The sequence below is a fragment of the Rhincodon typus genome, chromosome 11 (assembly GCF_021869965.1).
Source record: "Rhincodon typus isolate 14 chromosome 11, sRhiTyp1.1, whole genome shotgun sequence".
Taxonomy (NCBI): domain Eukaryota; kingdom Metazoa; phylum Chordata; class Chondrichthyes; order Orectolobiformes; family Rhincodontidae; genus Rhincodon; species Rhincodon typus.
The window spans coordinates 56,530,649-56,547,900 of NC_063342.1; the positions used below are offsets into that span (position 1 = coordinate 56,530,649).

At 38.0% G+C, this 17,252-nt stretch overlaps 1 protein-coding gene across 5 annotated transcripts in view; it reads left to right on the forward strand.

Annotated features, from left to right (window-relative positions):
• Positions 1 to 17,252, forward strand: part of tiam1b (TIAM Rac1 associated GEF 1b) — a 253,760-nt gene that overhangs the window by 123,568 nt on the left and 112,940 nt on the right. For 3 of the 5 annotated variants that reach the window (XM_048602859.1, XM_048602861.1, XM_048602864.1), the window contains 3 exons: positions 1,201 to 1,275; positions 9,506 to 9,529; positions 14,029 to 14,196. In XM_048602859.1, the coding sequence (XP_048458816.1) occupies positions 1,201 to 1,275; positions 9,506 to 9,529; positions 14,029 to 14,196 (267 nt within the window). The remainder of the gene's footprint in view (positions 1 to 1,200; positions 1,276 to 9,505; positions 9,530 to 14,028; positions 14,197 to 17,252) is intronic. The other 2 variants (XM_048602862.1, XM_048602863.1) reach the window with 1 other exon arrangement.

Genomic DNA, 17,252 nt, shown 5'->3' on the forward strand with positions numbered 1-17,252 from the left:
GGGCCTTGGACAGTAGGACAGAGGGACCTCAGGGTTCGGGTACATAATTCTTTGAAGTTTGCATCACATTTGGACAATGCGGTTAAAAGGGTGTTTGACCCGCTTGCCTTCATTGTTGAGTTTTTTGAGTATAGGTGTTGGGAAGTCATGTGGAGGTTGTACAGGACATGAGTGAGGCCTCTTCTGGAATTCTGTGTCCAGTTCTGGTCGTCGGGTTATAGGAAGGATATTATTTAGCTAGAGGGGGTTCAGAAGAGATTTACCAGGATGTTGTCAGGTGTGGAAGGTTTGAGTTATAAAGAAAGGCTGGATATGTTGGAACTTTTTTCACTGGACCATAGGAGATTTAGAGGCGATCTTATAAAATAATGAGCAATACAGATAGTGTTAATGGTAGTTGTCATTTCCCTTGGATGGAGGATTTCAAGACTGGGGGACATATTTTTAAGGTGAGAGGAGAGAGATTTAAAAAAATCACGAGGGGCAGATTTTGTTACACAGGTTGGCTTGTGTGTGGAATGAACTTCCTGAGGAAGTGGTGGATGTGGGTACAGTCACAATGTTTAAAAGACATTTGGATAAGAACATGAATAGGAAAGGTTTGGAGGATATGGGCCAGGAGCGGGCAGGTGGGACTAGTTTAGTTTGGGATTATGTTTGGCATGGACTGGTTGGACCGAAGGATCTGTTTCTGTGCTGTATGACTATATGACTCTAGAAGTCTCTGAGGTATCTCTCAATTTTCTCATCTATTTCAGCATCATTCATCCAATGCACATGCTATGTAGTTAACATTTCCTTGTATAATGTTCATATTTTACCAATACATATTTATCCATTTGTTCATTATTTTGTAGAATTAGAGCTGCCTCCTTCAACTTCACTTTTCCTATTTTTGTGTCATTTGCCAATTTTAGTGATTTAAATTGTGGCTATCTTCACAATTTTAGTGTAAAGTGTGGTCTTATGCATTTGGCTAGTGCCTAAAGTATTCAAACCTGTAATTTGTCCAATTTTGGTATCTTTGATCATTTCTTTCACTTGACAATGGTTGGCATCAAGCCAAAATATGGAAGGCGAACCAAAAGAAAGTAAAGAACACAAGAAACCGTTGGGAATAAAGAAAAATAAGATTAGAGAGAGAAAATGTAAACAAAGTCTTAAATGTTACTAACAAAATATTTTATTGTATTTTTGTAGCTTTTTGGCGATAGTGAAACCACACTGAAGAAATCCTTGGAAGGCATTTTTGATGATTGTTCAACAGATAGCAGTGTAAGTACATAATGTCTACATGCAGCTGTTGCTTGAATAAAGCTTAGCTAACATGGAAATCAGATTAATCTGATTGAAACTATATAGTTAGAAGTTATATTGTTAGAAGGACCATTTGATGCTTAACTGAGACTTGAAAGAGATTTTGTATTGTATCAGATTTGAAGAAAAGTAAAAGCACCACAATATTTGGTTCATTTTGAAAAGGGGCATTCTTTTCCCTAACTTCAACTTAACTATCTTAGAGCTATTTTATTGTGACAGCTGTTGTGTAATCCTCTATATTATGCCTCTTCTGCTTTCTTCTCCTGCTCCTGTTCCTCCCTATCCCTCATGAAGCCTACTGTAAACAGTTGCATACATGCGTACAATTTTCTTGGAAGGTGCATACATGAGCTTAAATAATATGGTATGTAATCCACCCACTGTAATGTTTTTTTCTTATCACTGAGGCAACTAGGACTAATATTTGCTGGAAGAAGCCAAGATGTGGGTGTACTTATACTCTTGGAATTTGCTCCGGTATGCCAGTGAAGAAACCAGGATTGCTTGAGCTAACTGTTATTCTGGTCACAAAGTAACAGACGATGGGAACTTTATGCTTGTTGAAACTGCATTAATAAAGTCAACTTAAGTATTGTAGTATTGAAAGCTGGTTGATTGAAGATGAGTAGATCGAATCCATCCTAAATGAGTATCAAATAAAAGCAGCTCAATATTCTAGAACTGTATCAGCTGGATTATCCTAGTAGTGCTTTTTAAAATTGTTATACCTAATTCAGTTTCATTATAGCAATGGCAATCTGCTCTGTTTAATAAATGTAAACAGACTGATTATTTGAAATTATGAAACAGCATTGTCATTTTCAAAAGACTTGTGTAATTGTCAAATGAAACCTCTGGGAAATATTCTATTTATTTCTTGAGGATTAGCTGTATTGTGTTTACAGAGACTGACTTTACATCAAGCTATCTCCAGCATCCCCTGTGTCCCAGGCAGCTCAGTAATTTATCCAGTGAGTAGTTGAACCACATTGACGAGAAGGATTAAATTTTGATCCCATCCTCAGTTATTACCATCAGGGTCAGTAGTGGGGCTGCTACATTTGTCTTCACCTGAATTAGGGAAGGGAAAGGTGGAGAAGCTGGCCGGGGTGCCTGGTTGTGATTTTTTTTCGTAACAATCCTTGTTGGGTAGGTTTATATGGACATCAGATGAGGACAACATTTGTTTTGACTATGAAGCTCATGTGATCAAATTCACTGACAAGCTTTAGTAATTAATTAAATCCAATTTGTCAAAGCACCAGTGGCTTACCTGCAAACGTTTTCCTCCATAAATAGTTAGTCCTTTTATGGCATGAAAAGTGAGTGAACAAAATTTGGCTGTGAGATTTATGTATAATCAATATCTTTTGTTGTAGAGTTTGTATTTTAAATTAATGGCAAATGGGTTTTGTTTTTTTTTTGTGTGAAGGGGTTTAAGTATTAATTCAGTTAACCTTTCTGGAAGCATGATTCTGTGTGCTTTCTGGAGTGCTCATGGAAGTTTATTTATACTTTGGTTGTTTATGACCAGAGAGAGAAAACATTAAGCAATTGAGCTTAGCAGAATGCAGGGTATTTACAAAACAAATTTCAAAAGTTTTTGGGCAGTTCTAAGTACCTGACTGCGGTTAAATACAAGTGTACTTTTACTTAGAAAAACATTGTTTAGAGCAGTTAAGGAAATGAGTACTTCTGTTTAATACAGATCAGGAGTGTTTGTTGGAAATCTGTATTTGTTATTCAAATCTGAGAAAGTCTAGGGTCCCAGTTGTTAAAGTCAACGGAAAAGGCTTCACAGCTCATGGGACCAGAACTAGAAGGGAGCAGTTCAGTCAAGTCTGCAGATTTGACAGAGAAGTAATTTCCTTAGATTTTTCAGCAACTGCAAAGTGATGGTATTGAGAGTAAATTAGACTTTGTTCTGCCATGTGTTTTGAAACTTTTCAAACTGTTGTGTGCAGATGGCTTAGTTTGTTTTCTGTAATAAATTTCTATTGTTAGGCTAAAACCTATTTTTGTTTTGGTGAAAGACCATTACACTAAATTAAACCCCAAAAAATGTGTATCGGGCTACTTTGTTCAGTAGTAGCATTAGCTGGGATCATAACAGCTGATTATTGTTCATCATTCCACATGACATTCTTTTAAGTTAAAATTACCCTAGTTACATTCATCACATGATCATATTTAAGCATATTTTCTTCCCATTTATTTTCTATTACTGCAGAATTAATAGAGAAGGTAGGTTTATATTTTGTGAAAAATGTTCCTTAAACTGAAAAATAATATTAATTTTATCTAAATGTAATGTCAATTTTCTCAGTTGCTTGGAAGCAGGGAAATATATTTTCCCTGTTAATCCATAACCTCCTCAACACAGAACAACCAATTAGGAGTACAGTTATGTATCCCAAACAGCAGTGTGATCTTCAGAGGTTCTGCACTTTTAAGGTGACATGAGTTGCTCTGAAATCATGCGCCTCTATTTGCATTGGAGCTCTTGACAAATGTTTCTGATACTGAAGTGGAAATCAGTTGAGCAGGTGAAGTAATTTGACTTAGTCTTCTGTTAAGTAAGTGCTAGAATTAAAAAATCAAAAATATTTTAAAAGGTCTAAATTCCACTAATCTGATTTGAATTAGTGAAATTTGAGAATGAAATTACATAAAAACAAAATATTGTGAATGCTAGAAATCTGAAATAAAAATAGAAAATGCTGTAAATACTCAGCTTGTTTGGTAGCATCTCTGGAGAGAGAAAAGAAGTTAACATTTCAGATCAATGATCATCTAGATTGTACAGTCTTTTGGTATCTCAATGTTGAAGGAATTCAATTCGGCACAGAAAATGTGAAAGAGACAGAGGTTGATTTTTGTATGTATTAAATAGTTAGAGAAAGACGTTTTAGCACAGACAATTGCTCAGGGTCTTCAGCAATGAACATGAATACTTAGCAAGGTAGGACGATTAGCAAACATATTATGTCACTACCATGTGCTACAATACTGAATTTTCCTTGGTTCAGTCAGCAGCTGTCACTTTTGTTAATGTGGTTTATAATTTTAAAATACAACAATCTTTTAGGTCCTGTATAGTTTTGTTGTTATGACCGAAATTATTAGCTGTCATTGTGCCTGTGAAACTAATGAGAATGTCGGAGTTTGGACACGATCAGAACAGCTTCAAAGTCCAGAAAGTGCTATCAGTGGGTCTACTCTGCTCTCAAGTGTGCACCATTGAGGCTGCCACAGATTGTTCTCTCCCGTTTAATCACCCTAAATGCTGTTTCTCTCATTGTAAATTCCCTTGAAAACATTGCACCTTTGTGAATGAGGTGTATGTGGGTTTTCAGTGGCATGCTAACTGCATAACTTTTGCTAAGAAAGATTTTTTTTAAATTTGTGAGATGACCTTTCTTTCTGCAATAAGTAAAAATGACATTTTTTAAAAGTTTGTGTTAATTTTATGTCAGGTTGTGACATAATGCAAGGTACATTAATTTTACTATCAAACATTGAACAGTCCAAAGACGTGCAGATTAGGTGGATTGGCCACGCTAAATTGCCCATAGTGTCCAGGGATGTACAGACTAGGTGGATTAGCCATGGGAAAATGCAGGGTTACAGGAATAGGCCAGTGGGGTGGGTCTAAGTGCGATGCTGTTTGGAGGGGTGGTGTGAACTCGATGCGCTGAATGGCCTACTTCCACACAGAATCATAGAATCCCTACAGTGTGGAAGTAGGCCACTCGGCTCATCGAGTCCACACTGTAGGGATTCTATGATTCTGTGATTCTGTGATTCTATTATTGATAAAAGTGAAGTATTGTAATTTATTTTCACAACTTAGTTTCCTGTGTATGAATGCTTCCGTCTGATTTGTTGCCTATCTGCTTCCTGACCACACTTTGTCTGCCACCAAGACATCCCCTTGACATAGTGACAGATTTCAACTGCTGATAGTAAATGTGAAAAAACAATTAAAGATATCACCAAGTGTTTGGCAACTTTCTTCGAGGCAAGTAAGAGAAAATTGTTTCACCAGTGACTAGAAAATGCAGGCTAATGTTATGATTTTGGCTCTTACCTACCAATCTGAATCTTCAGGTGTAGGCTCCGATTTCCAACCCAAATCCGGCAAAAGTTGCAACTTTGGAGGTATTTTAAGGTGAACTTCGGGGGCTGCCTGGAGCCTTTTGTGTTGAAGCAGCGTAGTCCAGTCCATGAATCCATGCGTGCAAAGTAACAGAGTGGACTAGCACTGAATTCACATCTCTCTTGTACAGCAGTAGCTGCTGTATTCAATGTTTAAATGTCCAAAATCACTTGGCCAGCTGCTGGAAGGAGTTGAATAAGGAGGTTGTTTGGCCATTTGGGTGGGGGAGGGGGAGCTGCTGAGTGGGTGAGGGAGGGGCACGGCTAGCAGGTAGATGATGGAGCTGGAAATGCAAATAATCCTCATTGGAAGGATCACTTGGAGGATCTCCTTAGCTGAGATTCAGTCCTCGATGTGGTACTCTTGACCACCAGCACCTGAATACAGCACCAGCCCAGCATGAGATTGAAAAGCCATCTGACAGTTGAGAACCAACAAGGATGTTAGCGCAAATGAAATCACTACATATGTTCTGAAATATGGCACACAAGTGCACTGGGCACAAATACATGACGTCATTTTCCTTATCAGGAGGAAGAACTTTCCAGAGGATCTCCAATATCCTGTAATTTTGACCGTCTTCTGGAAAGGAGAGGAGTAACTCAATTGCAGTAATTCAAGAGGGTTCTCGCTACTGGAGGTCGTTGCAAAAATTCTCCTCAATCACCTGCTCCTAATGGCTGAACGGTTCACGATCATCAATCTTGAATTGGCTAAACAATATCTGCCCAAGTAGTGAGATAGCAAGAACTGCAGATGCTGAAGTCAAAGATAACAAAGTGTGGAGCTGGAGGAACATAACAGGCAGGGCAGCATGGCAACATTTCCGATGCTGCCTGGCCTGTTGTGTTCCTCCAGCTCCACACTTCATTATCTCTGCCCAAGTATTGATATGCTTCTTCAAAAGTGTTGGTCACCTTGGTAACATCTCTTTCTCCTTGTCTTTTGGATTTGTTCTTTAACATGCTAAATGTTTTATAAGATCATCCATATAACAGCTTGACCCTCCCAGTTTACTAATTCCATAGATCTTTACGAAGATAAGGTGGCACAAATGAGCAAGTAACATTTCTGCTTAGAGTTTGTAACATTATCTCTGTTATTCAAATGACGGTGGCATGGTGGCCTCATAGTGCCAGGGACATGAGTTCGATACCACCCTTAGGTGACTATGTGGAGTTTGCGTGTTCTCACTGTGTCTGCATGTGTTTTCTTCAGGTGCTCCAGTTTCCACCCACAGTTCAAAGATGAGAGGGTTAGGTGGGTTAGCCATGGGAAATGCAGGGTTACAGAGATCGGGTAGGGGGGTGAATCTAGATGGGATGCTGTATGAAGGGTCGGTTTGGACTCAATGGGCTGATTGGCCCGGTTCCAAGCTGTAAGGTCTATAATTCTATGATACATCTAAGATTATCAAAGTAGCTATAAGGCTACAGTATTCACTACAGAACCTAATTCTAGCACATGCATGTACATATCCATAAGCCTGTTACACATTTTGTTATCAAACCAAACCATTGTAAAACAAAGCTGTTTCTTTTTGCCCCAAAATATTCTAACATATATTAGCCTAAGTTTACATTAGTCTGAGCCATAGAACAGCACCAGTACCATAAATCTTACTTTTAACCAAACCATACATTTTTCCCTACAGAAACTGTTTTATCCCTTCAGAAACTGTTTTACAACATATAATTTAATTCCTTGCTTGGTTCATCAAAATTATTCATTATTTAGCTCAATACTACAAAATTCACAAGGATTCCTGCTAGAGTGGAACTTTGCCACCAGATGAGTGGGAAGCTATGAAATCTATGTTTCCTACATTTCAGACCCAAGGCCACCACAAGCCTTATCAAGCTGCAATGTACAAACAGCACTTATGTTTGCCAGCACTTGGAGCCCAAGCTCCAAACCATCATTAATTCATTCACAGAAGTGTATGAGAGAATGGGCTTTAGGCTAAACAAACTGAAGTCTAAGGTTCTTGACTAGCCTGCTTCACCCATGTAACTATCAGGAACCACAGTGGACGACATGGATCAATTCTCATCTTGGAACTCTCATTTTAGCAAGGGTAGAAATCAGCAATGAAGCTCAACATCACTTCTTGTTGACAGTGTCGCCTCAATTATTTGTGGATGCCTTCAGTTATCTGTGGAGCATAGTGTTCAATGACAAAGATCTCAAACCTCAAACAGTGCCTACAAAATATCTTAAAAACTTAGAGAAATATCCCCAGCAATGCATCCATAAAATCCTGCAAATCCAATGGCAAGATAGACACCTCGATATCCATGTCTTCAGACCAACATTTTCAGAATCAAGGCACGAGTTACTGTCAGTCAGCTAATTTAAGTAGGCCACATCATCTGCATGCCTGATACGGAGTTTGCCACAACAAGTGGTTACCAGGAGGGAAGAGAAAACATCGAAGCCTCCCTGAAAAATTGCAACATCTCCATGACTCATTGGAATCATTCACCCCAAACATCCAAAACTGGAGAAAAAGCACCCTCGAAGTTGAAAACTATCTGGAGCATCGCTGACAGGCCCAGGTGGAAACCAACTGTCGACGGTGAAAGGAGCATATGAAAACCCAAACATCCCATTCCCTCGTTCTTCAAAAATCATTTGGCGAACTTTTGGAAGAGTGTGTTGGTGCTGGATTGTTTAATCGCCTCAGGACCTTAGTAACATCTCTTTCTCCATAGTGGAAGAAAGTCCCCCTTAATGTTGAGGGAGTGCCTAAAGAAGACAGTTGGTAGATCAGTGGGGAGTTAGGCGGTTTGGTGGGATCGGATAGGGTAGGTTGGTAGGTAAATGGGTGAAGCCTTAGGATAATTCTGAAGCTGTTGGATCAGGGAGAAAAGTCATTTGGAGGAGAATTGGGTGGGAGGTTGAGCCTCTGGGAATGTTGTGGGATTAAGAATATTCCATGTGCTGGATAATTACACGTTAGAATTTTAAACTTCTCAATAATTCCTGTACTGTCCGCTGGGTCAAGATTATGCCATGGTTTGGATGAGGAACTCCAGTCTACAGTTCAGCACCTTCCCACCTGGCTGGTAGAATTTCTGACCACCAATAAACAGACCTTATTTATGTCTAGGGAGAAATGGTAGAATTTCAGTTCTAAACTTTGTAACTTATTGAACAGTTTTGCTACTTAAGAGCTGTTGAGATGATTGTACTTTGTTAAGTAAATAATCACTGAGGTGCAGCAGTTTTAATTTATTAGAACTGTTTCTGAAGAAAAGAAACTTGAATTTTTAGCAAGCTGTAGTTGCCACCTAGTGTTTGAAAAAATAAATAGCTTTCAGTAACTGGTATCTTTAGCTGGCCAGCAAAATGGTTAACTACCTCTGACAAAGATTTTTTTCAGAAACAGCATCCTACTGATTCTTCAGATGTAGAGTTGACATCACAATGCAGTCCTGGAAAAGTAGCATTGTATAAAGGATATCTGTAAAATTTGTGATGTTCCAATATTGTCACATCAGAAGAGAACCCCAAGTGCATTCATACAAAGGAATTTTCCAGGGTTCTTATTTGCCCAGTTGGTGGAATGCTTCATGCGTGTCTGCATTATATTTTGTCTAGCATTTTTTGTCCAGCTATACTAACTTTGCAGCAGTTTCAGATACCCCTTTACATTCCTCAAAATGGTGGAAGATCACGACTGTCTAATCTGACTACCTTACTTAATAAACATGTTTCACAGTCAATTCTACCAGAAGTGCAGAATGTTGTCATTGGTTTGAGTAACAAATTTAGGTTGCTTTTGAGCAACACCATTGGAAAGTCTCCAGTGGTAAAAGTAATTCAAGTGCTTTTTGATACTTTCTCGAATTAGTTGGTATCGGATTTCATGTACCTTTATATGTTAGAATTGGATTATAAAACCTAATAATTAAGTTACAAGAGAATAACCTGGAGAGGCAACTGTATATCCCCTTGACATGTGAACTGGTTGTGACATTTTTATTTATACCTGTACCATGTGTTTTTTCATTATTTTTAAAGGTGCATCGACTTAATACCAGACAGGTAAGTCTTGAATTTAAATATTAAGCTGTTATGCCTCACGGTTGGATCAATGCCTGAGCAGGAGGCCTTCTAAGCATTTTACCTTTTCAAGTAGTTGCAAGAGCTCTTTAAATCGTTTTGTGTGGCCCATAATGTACAGGGATTGAACTGCATGCATGACCTGTGCAGGAACCTTTGGATTACTGTTTACCAGGCAGCTTCATGGGGAAATTGTTTCTAACTTTATTCCAGCATTTCTAACCTCTTTACCTTGGCATCGGCCATTACATTAAATTCCTTTCACAAACCTGGCTGCTTTTCAAGATTTCTCTCTCTAAGACCTTTCTTTCTGTCTTCTTGTGACCTTCCCAACTGTTTTCCCAAACAGATAAAACTGTTTTCCAGCATTATAGTGAGTGGGATGCTTTGCAATAACTCAGACATGTTAATGGATTGTTCAGTGTCTTTCTTTCAGTATACTAGCTAGCTTTTAGTTGGGAACTTTTGTTTAAAAAAGTGTGTATATCATCTACCAAATATTTTTAGTGTGTAAAATTGTGGAAAAAACAATCTTGAAATGTCATGATAAATCTTTTTTTTTGAAGTCATAGATTAATTGAAGTTCCTGATATTTGATGGTGGGTATTTGCTAAAGCATGACATAAAGCATTTTAGGAAGGACCCATTTGAATTCTGATGGACAGTATCAATTTAGAAAGTCAGTTGGAACTTAAATTGTATAACATTGTTCATTTCCTCAGGATACCTTTAAAAGAACTTCATGTCCAATGAAATGCTTTTTAAATGTAATCACTGTTACGCAGGCAAATGCAGCTGCCATTTTTTCTCATAAGTGTCCTGATGAATCTTAGCTATTCTTCAATGCAGAATGGTTTGGAAACATTTACTCTGACCAGTGCCTGCTGTTGTGGCTTCAGTTAAATATCTCTGCAGAAAAGATAATGTTTTGAAAATACATTACTTGCTCAGTACTGTGTTCAAGTGTCAGTTTAGAATAGGCCCTTAAGCCTTGGAGTAAGGCTTGAACTCAAACCTCTCACTCTGAGACAATTACGTCATAAAGTAAGCTGACACTTGCTGTATACCATTGGCATGCAGAATGACAGCATAATTAGGTAAAAGCGTTTGAGGGCAAATAAAGACCATCTATACCGTCTGTATCTCTGGCACCAGGGTGGAGCCTATTGCAATAAGGGAATTCCCTGTATCTATATATTACTCAGTGAACTTAAAATTGAGACATAGTATAGCTGCATGTAAAACTGAAAATAGACCTCCTATATTACAGGAATCATGGATGAGTTTTAGGTATTTATTTTGTTGACAAAAAGGGAATGCTTGATTAAAGATCTAAAAGTGCAAATAAAAATTAATTATAAAAAGAGTTTCATAACAATACTAAACTGCCAAAAGCAATAATTTTTAAATAAAATTTTATTTTTTCTGTTGTGCTTCTAATCTGTGGAATGTATCTTCTAAGATTAACATCATAAAGCTAAAACTTCAAGGTGCACCTAGTCTTGTATCATAATCATAGCAAATAAAAGGGCACACGGGGGACTTCTCTGATATTCCAGTGGAACAACATCTCAAATCTCTTAAAGTGGAAATTGTCTCAAAGTTTGTTTTTGCTCCTAGATAAGTGAGTTATCTAGTCACTTCAGTGGATGATGCACACTTGATTGTTTTAAATAGGCTGCATTCATTTTGCACTGTTGCAAATACAGTTTTAAAGTCTGAATTATTTTGATCAGTACCTTCAAACTGTTGCACAAAATTATGAATAACATGACATTTTTTTAAATTTCAAAGCAAGACTTTGTTCATTGTATAGTGCATCCCTTGCTGTTACAAAGGTATACTCCAACTATAACCACGTTAGTGTATTATTCAGTGATAAACTTATGTAATACTAAGCTCATTGTCAAGAAATGTGTCAGAAGATCCAAACACAAGCTTTGCTGTGATTTGATTTTTTTTCTCACCATCTTGAGTAACAGCTGGTCTTGACTCAGTGCTTCCTTACTGTATCATGTTTGAGGAGGACCAGAGGGTAGCTGATATTGTGCCATAGTTTAAGAAAGGCTGTAAGGAGAAGCCAGGAAACTATAGACCTATGAGTCTGACATCGGTGGCGGGTAAGTTGTTGGAGGTGATTCTGAAAGATAGGATTAGTATGCATTTGGAGAAGCAAGGATTGATTAGGGATAGTCAGCATGGTTTTGTGCGAGGAAAATCATATCTCAGAGTTAATTGTGCCTTTTGAGGATGTAACGAAAATGATTGACGAAGGCAGAGTGGTAGACGTTATTTACTTGGACTTTAGTAAAGCCTTTGACAATGTTCCACATGGTAGACTAATTCGTAAAGTTAGACCACACGGAATTCAGGCAGAAGTTGTCAATTGGATACAAAATTGACTTTATGATAGGAGACAGAGTGTGGTGGTGGAGGGTTGTTTTTTGGACTGGAGGCCTGTGACCAGCAGTGTTCCACAGGGATCGGTACTGGGTCGACTTTTGTTTGTCATTTATGTAAATGATTTGGATAAGAATATAGGAGGCATGGTTAATTAGTTTGCAGATGACACCAGAATATAGTGGACAGTGAAGAAGGTTATCTCGGATTTCAAAGAAATTTTGATCAATTGGGTCAATGAGCTGAGGAGTGGCAGATGGAGTTTAATTTGGATAAATGTGAGGTATTGCATTTTGGTAATAAAAACAAGGGTAGGGTTTATATAATTAATGGTAGGATCCTGGGTAGTGTTGTGGAACAGAGAGATGTCAGGGTTCAGATACATAGTTCTTTGAAATTTGCATCACAGGTAGACAGGGTGGTTAAGAAGGTGTTTTGCACATTTGCCTTTATTGCTAAGACTTTTGAATTTAGGAGTTGGGTCATCATGTTGAGGTTGTATAGGGTGTTGGTGAGGCCTGTCCTCGAGTACTGTGTGCAGTTTTGGTTTCCCTGTTAAAATATAGAGGGTTCAGAAAAGATTTACCAGGATGTTGCTGACAATGGAGGGTTTGAGATATAAAAGGAGACTGGAAAGACTGGGAGTGGATTAAGGGGTGATCTTATTCAGGTTTACGAATCATGACGGGCATAGATAAGGGGAATGAAAAGGGTCTTCTTGTCATCCATATTGCAAATTGACTTTTTATGCTTTTGAGTCCTATTATTGGTCTAAGCTGTTACTTTAACCTCATACTTGCAATTTTCCTCTCCACAACAGAAAAACTTGACAGCACAAAAACTCAGACCTGGTGTTTTGTCAGCACCCATTATAGCTCACTGGCTGTGCTGGCCATTTAACTTCTCTTTACATCAATCTGCTTCTTTTGCACAACGTACCTCCACAGTCAACAGGCACACTCTTTTTGGGATTTTTATCCACATAAGTGGTATTAACACTAGATTATTAATCCAGAAACTCAGCTGATGTTGGGGACCTGGGTTCAAATGGTGGAATTTGAACCTGGCATTAAGGGTCAAATGATGTTGATCGTCGGAAAAACTCATCTGGATTCACTAATGTCTTTTGGGAAAGGAAATTGCCCCCTCACCTGGTCTGGCCTACATGCAAATCCAGTCCTGCAGCAACGTAGTTGATTCTTAACTTTCTCTGGGCATTTGGGGACAGACAATAAATGCTGGGCTAGCCAGTGATGCCCACATCCCATGAATGAATTTTATTAAAAAAAAAACGGTATTGGCTAAGCAGTAGCGTCACAGCAACATCTGTCTTGCTTTTTACTGAAAAATATTTCAGTCTTCAAGCATGTGTTTTGGAGCTGAAGACAGCCAGGATTTGCATGCGTCTGGCAGGTTGTTTTAGACTAAGGGAATGTTCTCTGACTTCAGTCGATGGGGTCACAGGACAGGTCACTACGCCGTTTGAGGTTAGGTCTGGTCATCCTCGGTGTACACATCCCCTTTCCAAGATATGATTACTCCATGGTGCCGAGGGGTCTGGCCGAAACTAGGGAATGTGCAAACATAATGTCGCTCCCTATTGTTGTAGAAATTATCAAATTTCGGAACATAATGACTCTTCCATTATGAAAAAATGTCCTAGTGAATTAAGAAAATGTAATTGAAGCAGCTTGAGCTTTTGGACAGTACCTGTAAATTTTCTATTTGCAAGCCTATAATTTTTGGGTTCAGCAACTCTACCTAGAAAATCTTCTGTGCACAGTTTTAAGCATCCTCCTGGAGCAAAAAAAATCCTAAAACATCATCAAGATTATTATTTTAAAAACGTGCTATTAGTTCCTTTTTTATAAATATGATTTTTTAATGGGTGGTAATGTTGGGTTTCCATTTTAGCATTATGGCACTATTTTGAAGTAGCTATGCATTTGTCTATATTGTATTGCATAAAAATTGCGAACTCATGTATTCATCTGTATTCATGTACACAAAACCTTTTTGTGTTGACTTAACTGTTATAAAGAAAGAATTTGAGTGTAGGTTATTACTGGCCTTTCCTACAGAGAGAAAAGAGCCTTACCATGAGTATTCATCCACACACACGTGAAAGTGACAACTGGGTTACTGATTTCCTCATGCCTTCATGGGTCTGTTTACCAGATGATCGACCCATTTTGGTTGTTGTACATCCAGGAAACTCAGCACAGGACATTCTTCAAGAAGCCTGCAAGGTATGTCTAAGATTAATTCTCCGTACACTTTCAGCAAGTAGCTATTAGTGGAGTTGATTGCAGATGAAGCTAGTTTGAAATCTAGTTGTTGGCTCAGGGATCTCAGAACTTTAAAAGATTGATTCCAAGGTGGGAAGTTGATTACAATTTCAAAAGCTTGATAATTCGTAACTTTTGCTCAACAAATCTTCCACTTAAGTTAGTTCTTTAATTTTGATTTTCTTCCTCTGTTACTGAAATTACTACTTTTTTTCAATGTTGTGAAGTTATCTTTTGTATTATCACCTTTAAAAACTTTGTTTTCCTTCACAGCACTCAATAATTAGCTTAATAATATCTAATTTTCAATCTAGATATAATTTTGCCAATAATTTATATTCTTACTCTGTATAGTATTGTAATTTAAAGGATAGTAATTTACTGTTACATGTATTATGAAAATACAGTAAAATGTGTATAAGCATACACTATGGTTCAAAAGGTAATCCAAGTTACCTTATCATGTCTAATTTTGAACATTATCAGTATAAGCAAAAGAACATTTATCTGTATAGTATTATTGTATTATGTGCTAAAATAAGTAGTGCACAACAACCCCTGACAATTTTCTGTATAAGAAAAGAATTCTTGCTGTCATGTCGGGAAGTAACTCGTACCATCATTAAGTTTATCTTTGCATGTGCAGCAATGAAAGATAGGATGCATTTAGAAAATCGTATCATTATTTCTTAAAGGTTTTCTTTCCCACAATATTTCATGTTTCTGAATATTTAAAATTCTGACTTCATTAAAAATCTAACATCAGGGAGGACTTTTCATCTATAGAATGAAGTTTCAAAGAGAATAGTTTCCATTTCCTCTAATTAATTCCCACAGTTTTTACGCTAATTGTAGCTTTTGCTATTGTACAGAAGATGGAAATTTTAAAGCACTTGTAATCATTTAATTTAAAGAAATTACATTTATATTTATTTTGTTACATTTTTATAACTTCAATTAAGGGTAATCCTTTGTGTAATAATTCACAATCCATTTGTATTGTTTTTCTCTGTTGAGGATAGTTGAGTTATTTTTTTCCGCATTTCTGTTTGAGGTAGTTCACATGGAAGGGTTATTGCACAGGTATAATAGGCCTTCTTGCCAAGTAGCCCTTGCTCATGGTTGAATCCCTTCAGGGAGTGTCACCGTTGGTGATCTAGAGGCATTTTCTTTCAAATAATCTGTTCTAGAGATATTGACAATGTGGATAAGACTGTATTCATTGACTGTCCTTGGTTGCCTTGAGAAGATGGTTGTCAGCCTGCTTGAACCTCTGTAGTCATAGAGTCATAGTGATCTATAGCATAAAAAACGGCCCTTTGGGCCATCATGTTTGTGCCTTCTAAAAACAACCACCTAACTATTCTAATCCCATTTTCCAGCATTTGGCCCATAACCTTGTATCCTTTGGCATTGTAAATGCAAATCTGATTACTTCCTGAATATTATCAGTGTTTCTGCCTCCATAACCCTTATAGGCAGTGAGTTCCAGATTCCCACCACTCTCTGGCTAATAAAGGTTTTTCCTCATATCTCCTCTAAACCTTCAGCCCGTTGGATTACATCTATGTCCCTGGTCATTGATCCCTCCATCAAGGAGAATAATCTCTTCCTGTACATACCCCTCATAATTTTACACATGTCCATGATGTCCCCTCTCAATCTCTGCTGTTGTAAGGAAAACAATCCCAGTCTGTCCTATCTCTCTTCATGATGGAAAATCTCCAGCCGAAGCAATATCCCTGGTAAATCTCCTCTGCATGATTAAGGTCCTTGTGTTTTATGGTTCTGTGAAGGTCAGGTGGAGGGAACTCTAAAAGTTTTGGCCGGTGGTACTGAAAGAACAATGATACCCATCTAGTTCAAGTGTGCAAGTTGGATAGAAACTTGGAGTTGATTATGTTCCTTTGATATTACTGTCCTTGTCCTTCTTCGTGGTTGAGGTCACAAGGCCTGGCTATAAAATATGCATTAATGCAGCCATAGAGTTAGTGTTGAATGGCATGAATATTGAGTTCAGTGACAGGAATTTGATCAAGCAAATTGTGCTGTCTCTAAGTATTGAACATGGGACAATGTATTGAGAAGATTGTCAAACTTTGAATTTTATTTAATGTACAAGTTCTTGTGATGAAATCAGGGGTCAAGATACAATGTTGTCTTGATATGTAATGCAGTTTCAAAGTGAATGAAATTATATTGAAATTGCAGAGTTTCCAATCACAAACATTGCTGGGGAAGGAAGTGGGGGTTACCATTGAACTGAAGATTAACTGACTAACCACTTCCAAAAACATAGATACAAGAGCAGGGCGGAGGCTGAGTACTCTGATCAGCTAATTTCTCATAGTCTGCAAACCTGGACTAGATTCAAGGCAGGAATATTCACCACTGCTGGAAAGGTACAGCATCAACAACACTTGATACCATCCCAGATAGTGAAGTTTGCTTGATTCTTGCTATTAAACTGCATATTGACCCTTAGATTACTGTGGTGTAGGCTATGACCAGCGCAAGTACAAAGACAATTCTGGGGCAATCAGCCAAAGTTCCTGATTAATAGGTCCCAGTGGGATCGTCAGTGTAGAACACCCAAGAGATTTATCAGGCAAACCCATTACTTCCAAATTCAACCATTAGTGGACTAAGTGCTGCCTTCAGTTGCAGTGAATGTCTCTGGCTGTTGTAACAGCATCTCTCCTTTAAAAGCATGGAACCTCTGGAAGGCCACAATGACTTGATCCGAGATACAGTTACTTTTATGGTATCACTTATCTGTTAGGGGAATGTGCCTTCTCCCTCCATGCCCAGTTCAGGGCTTAACGAGTTTAACCTTTGCTTGGAGACCACAAAAGAAGAACTCAGTCCTGCTGCAATGTCAGATTCACTGACAACATCCCCATCCCACTTACACCCTGTGATTTCCACCATAATTAACATCCATTTCCTCCAGGGTAACCTGTCAAATTTCCTGGTTGTTGTGTGATTTGAATAAAATGTAAAAGGCATCCTGTATT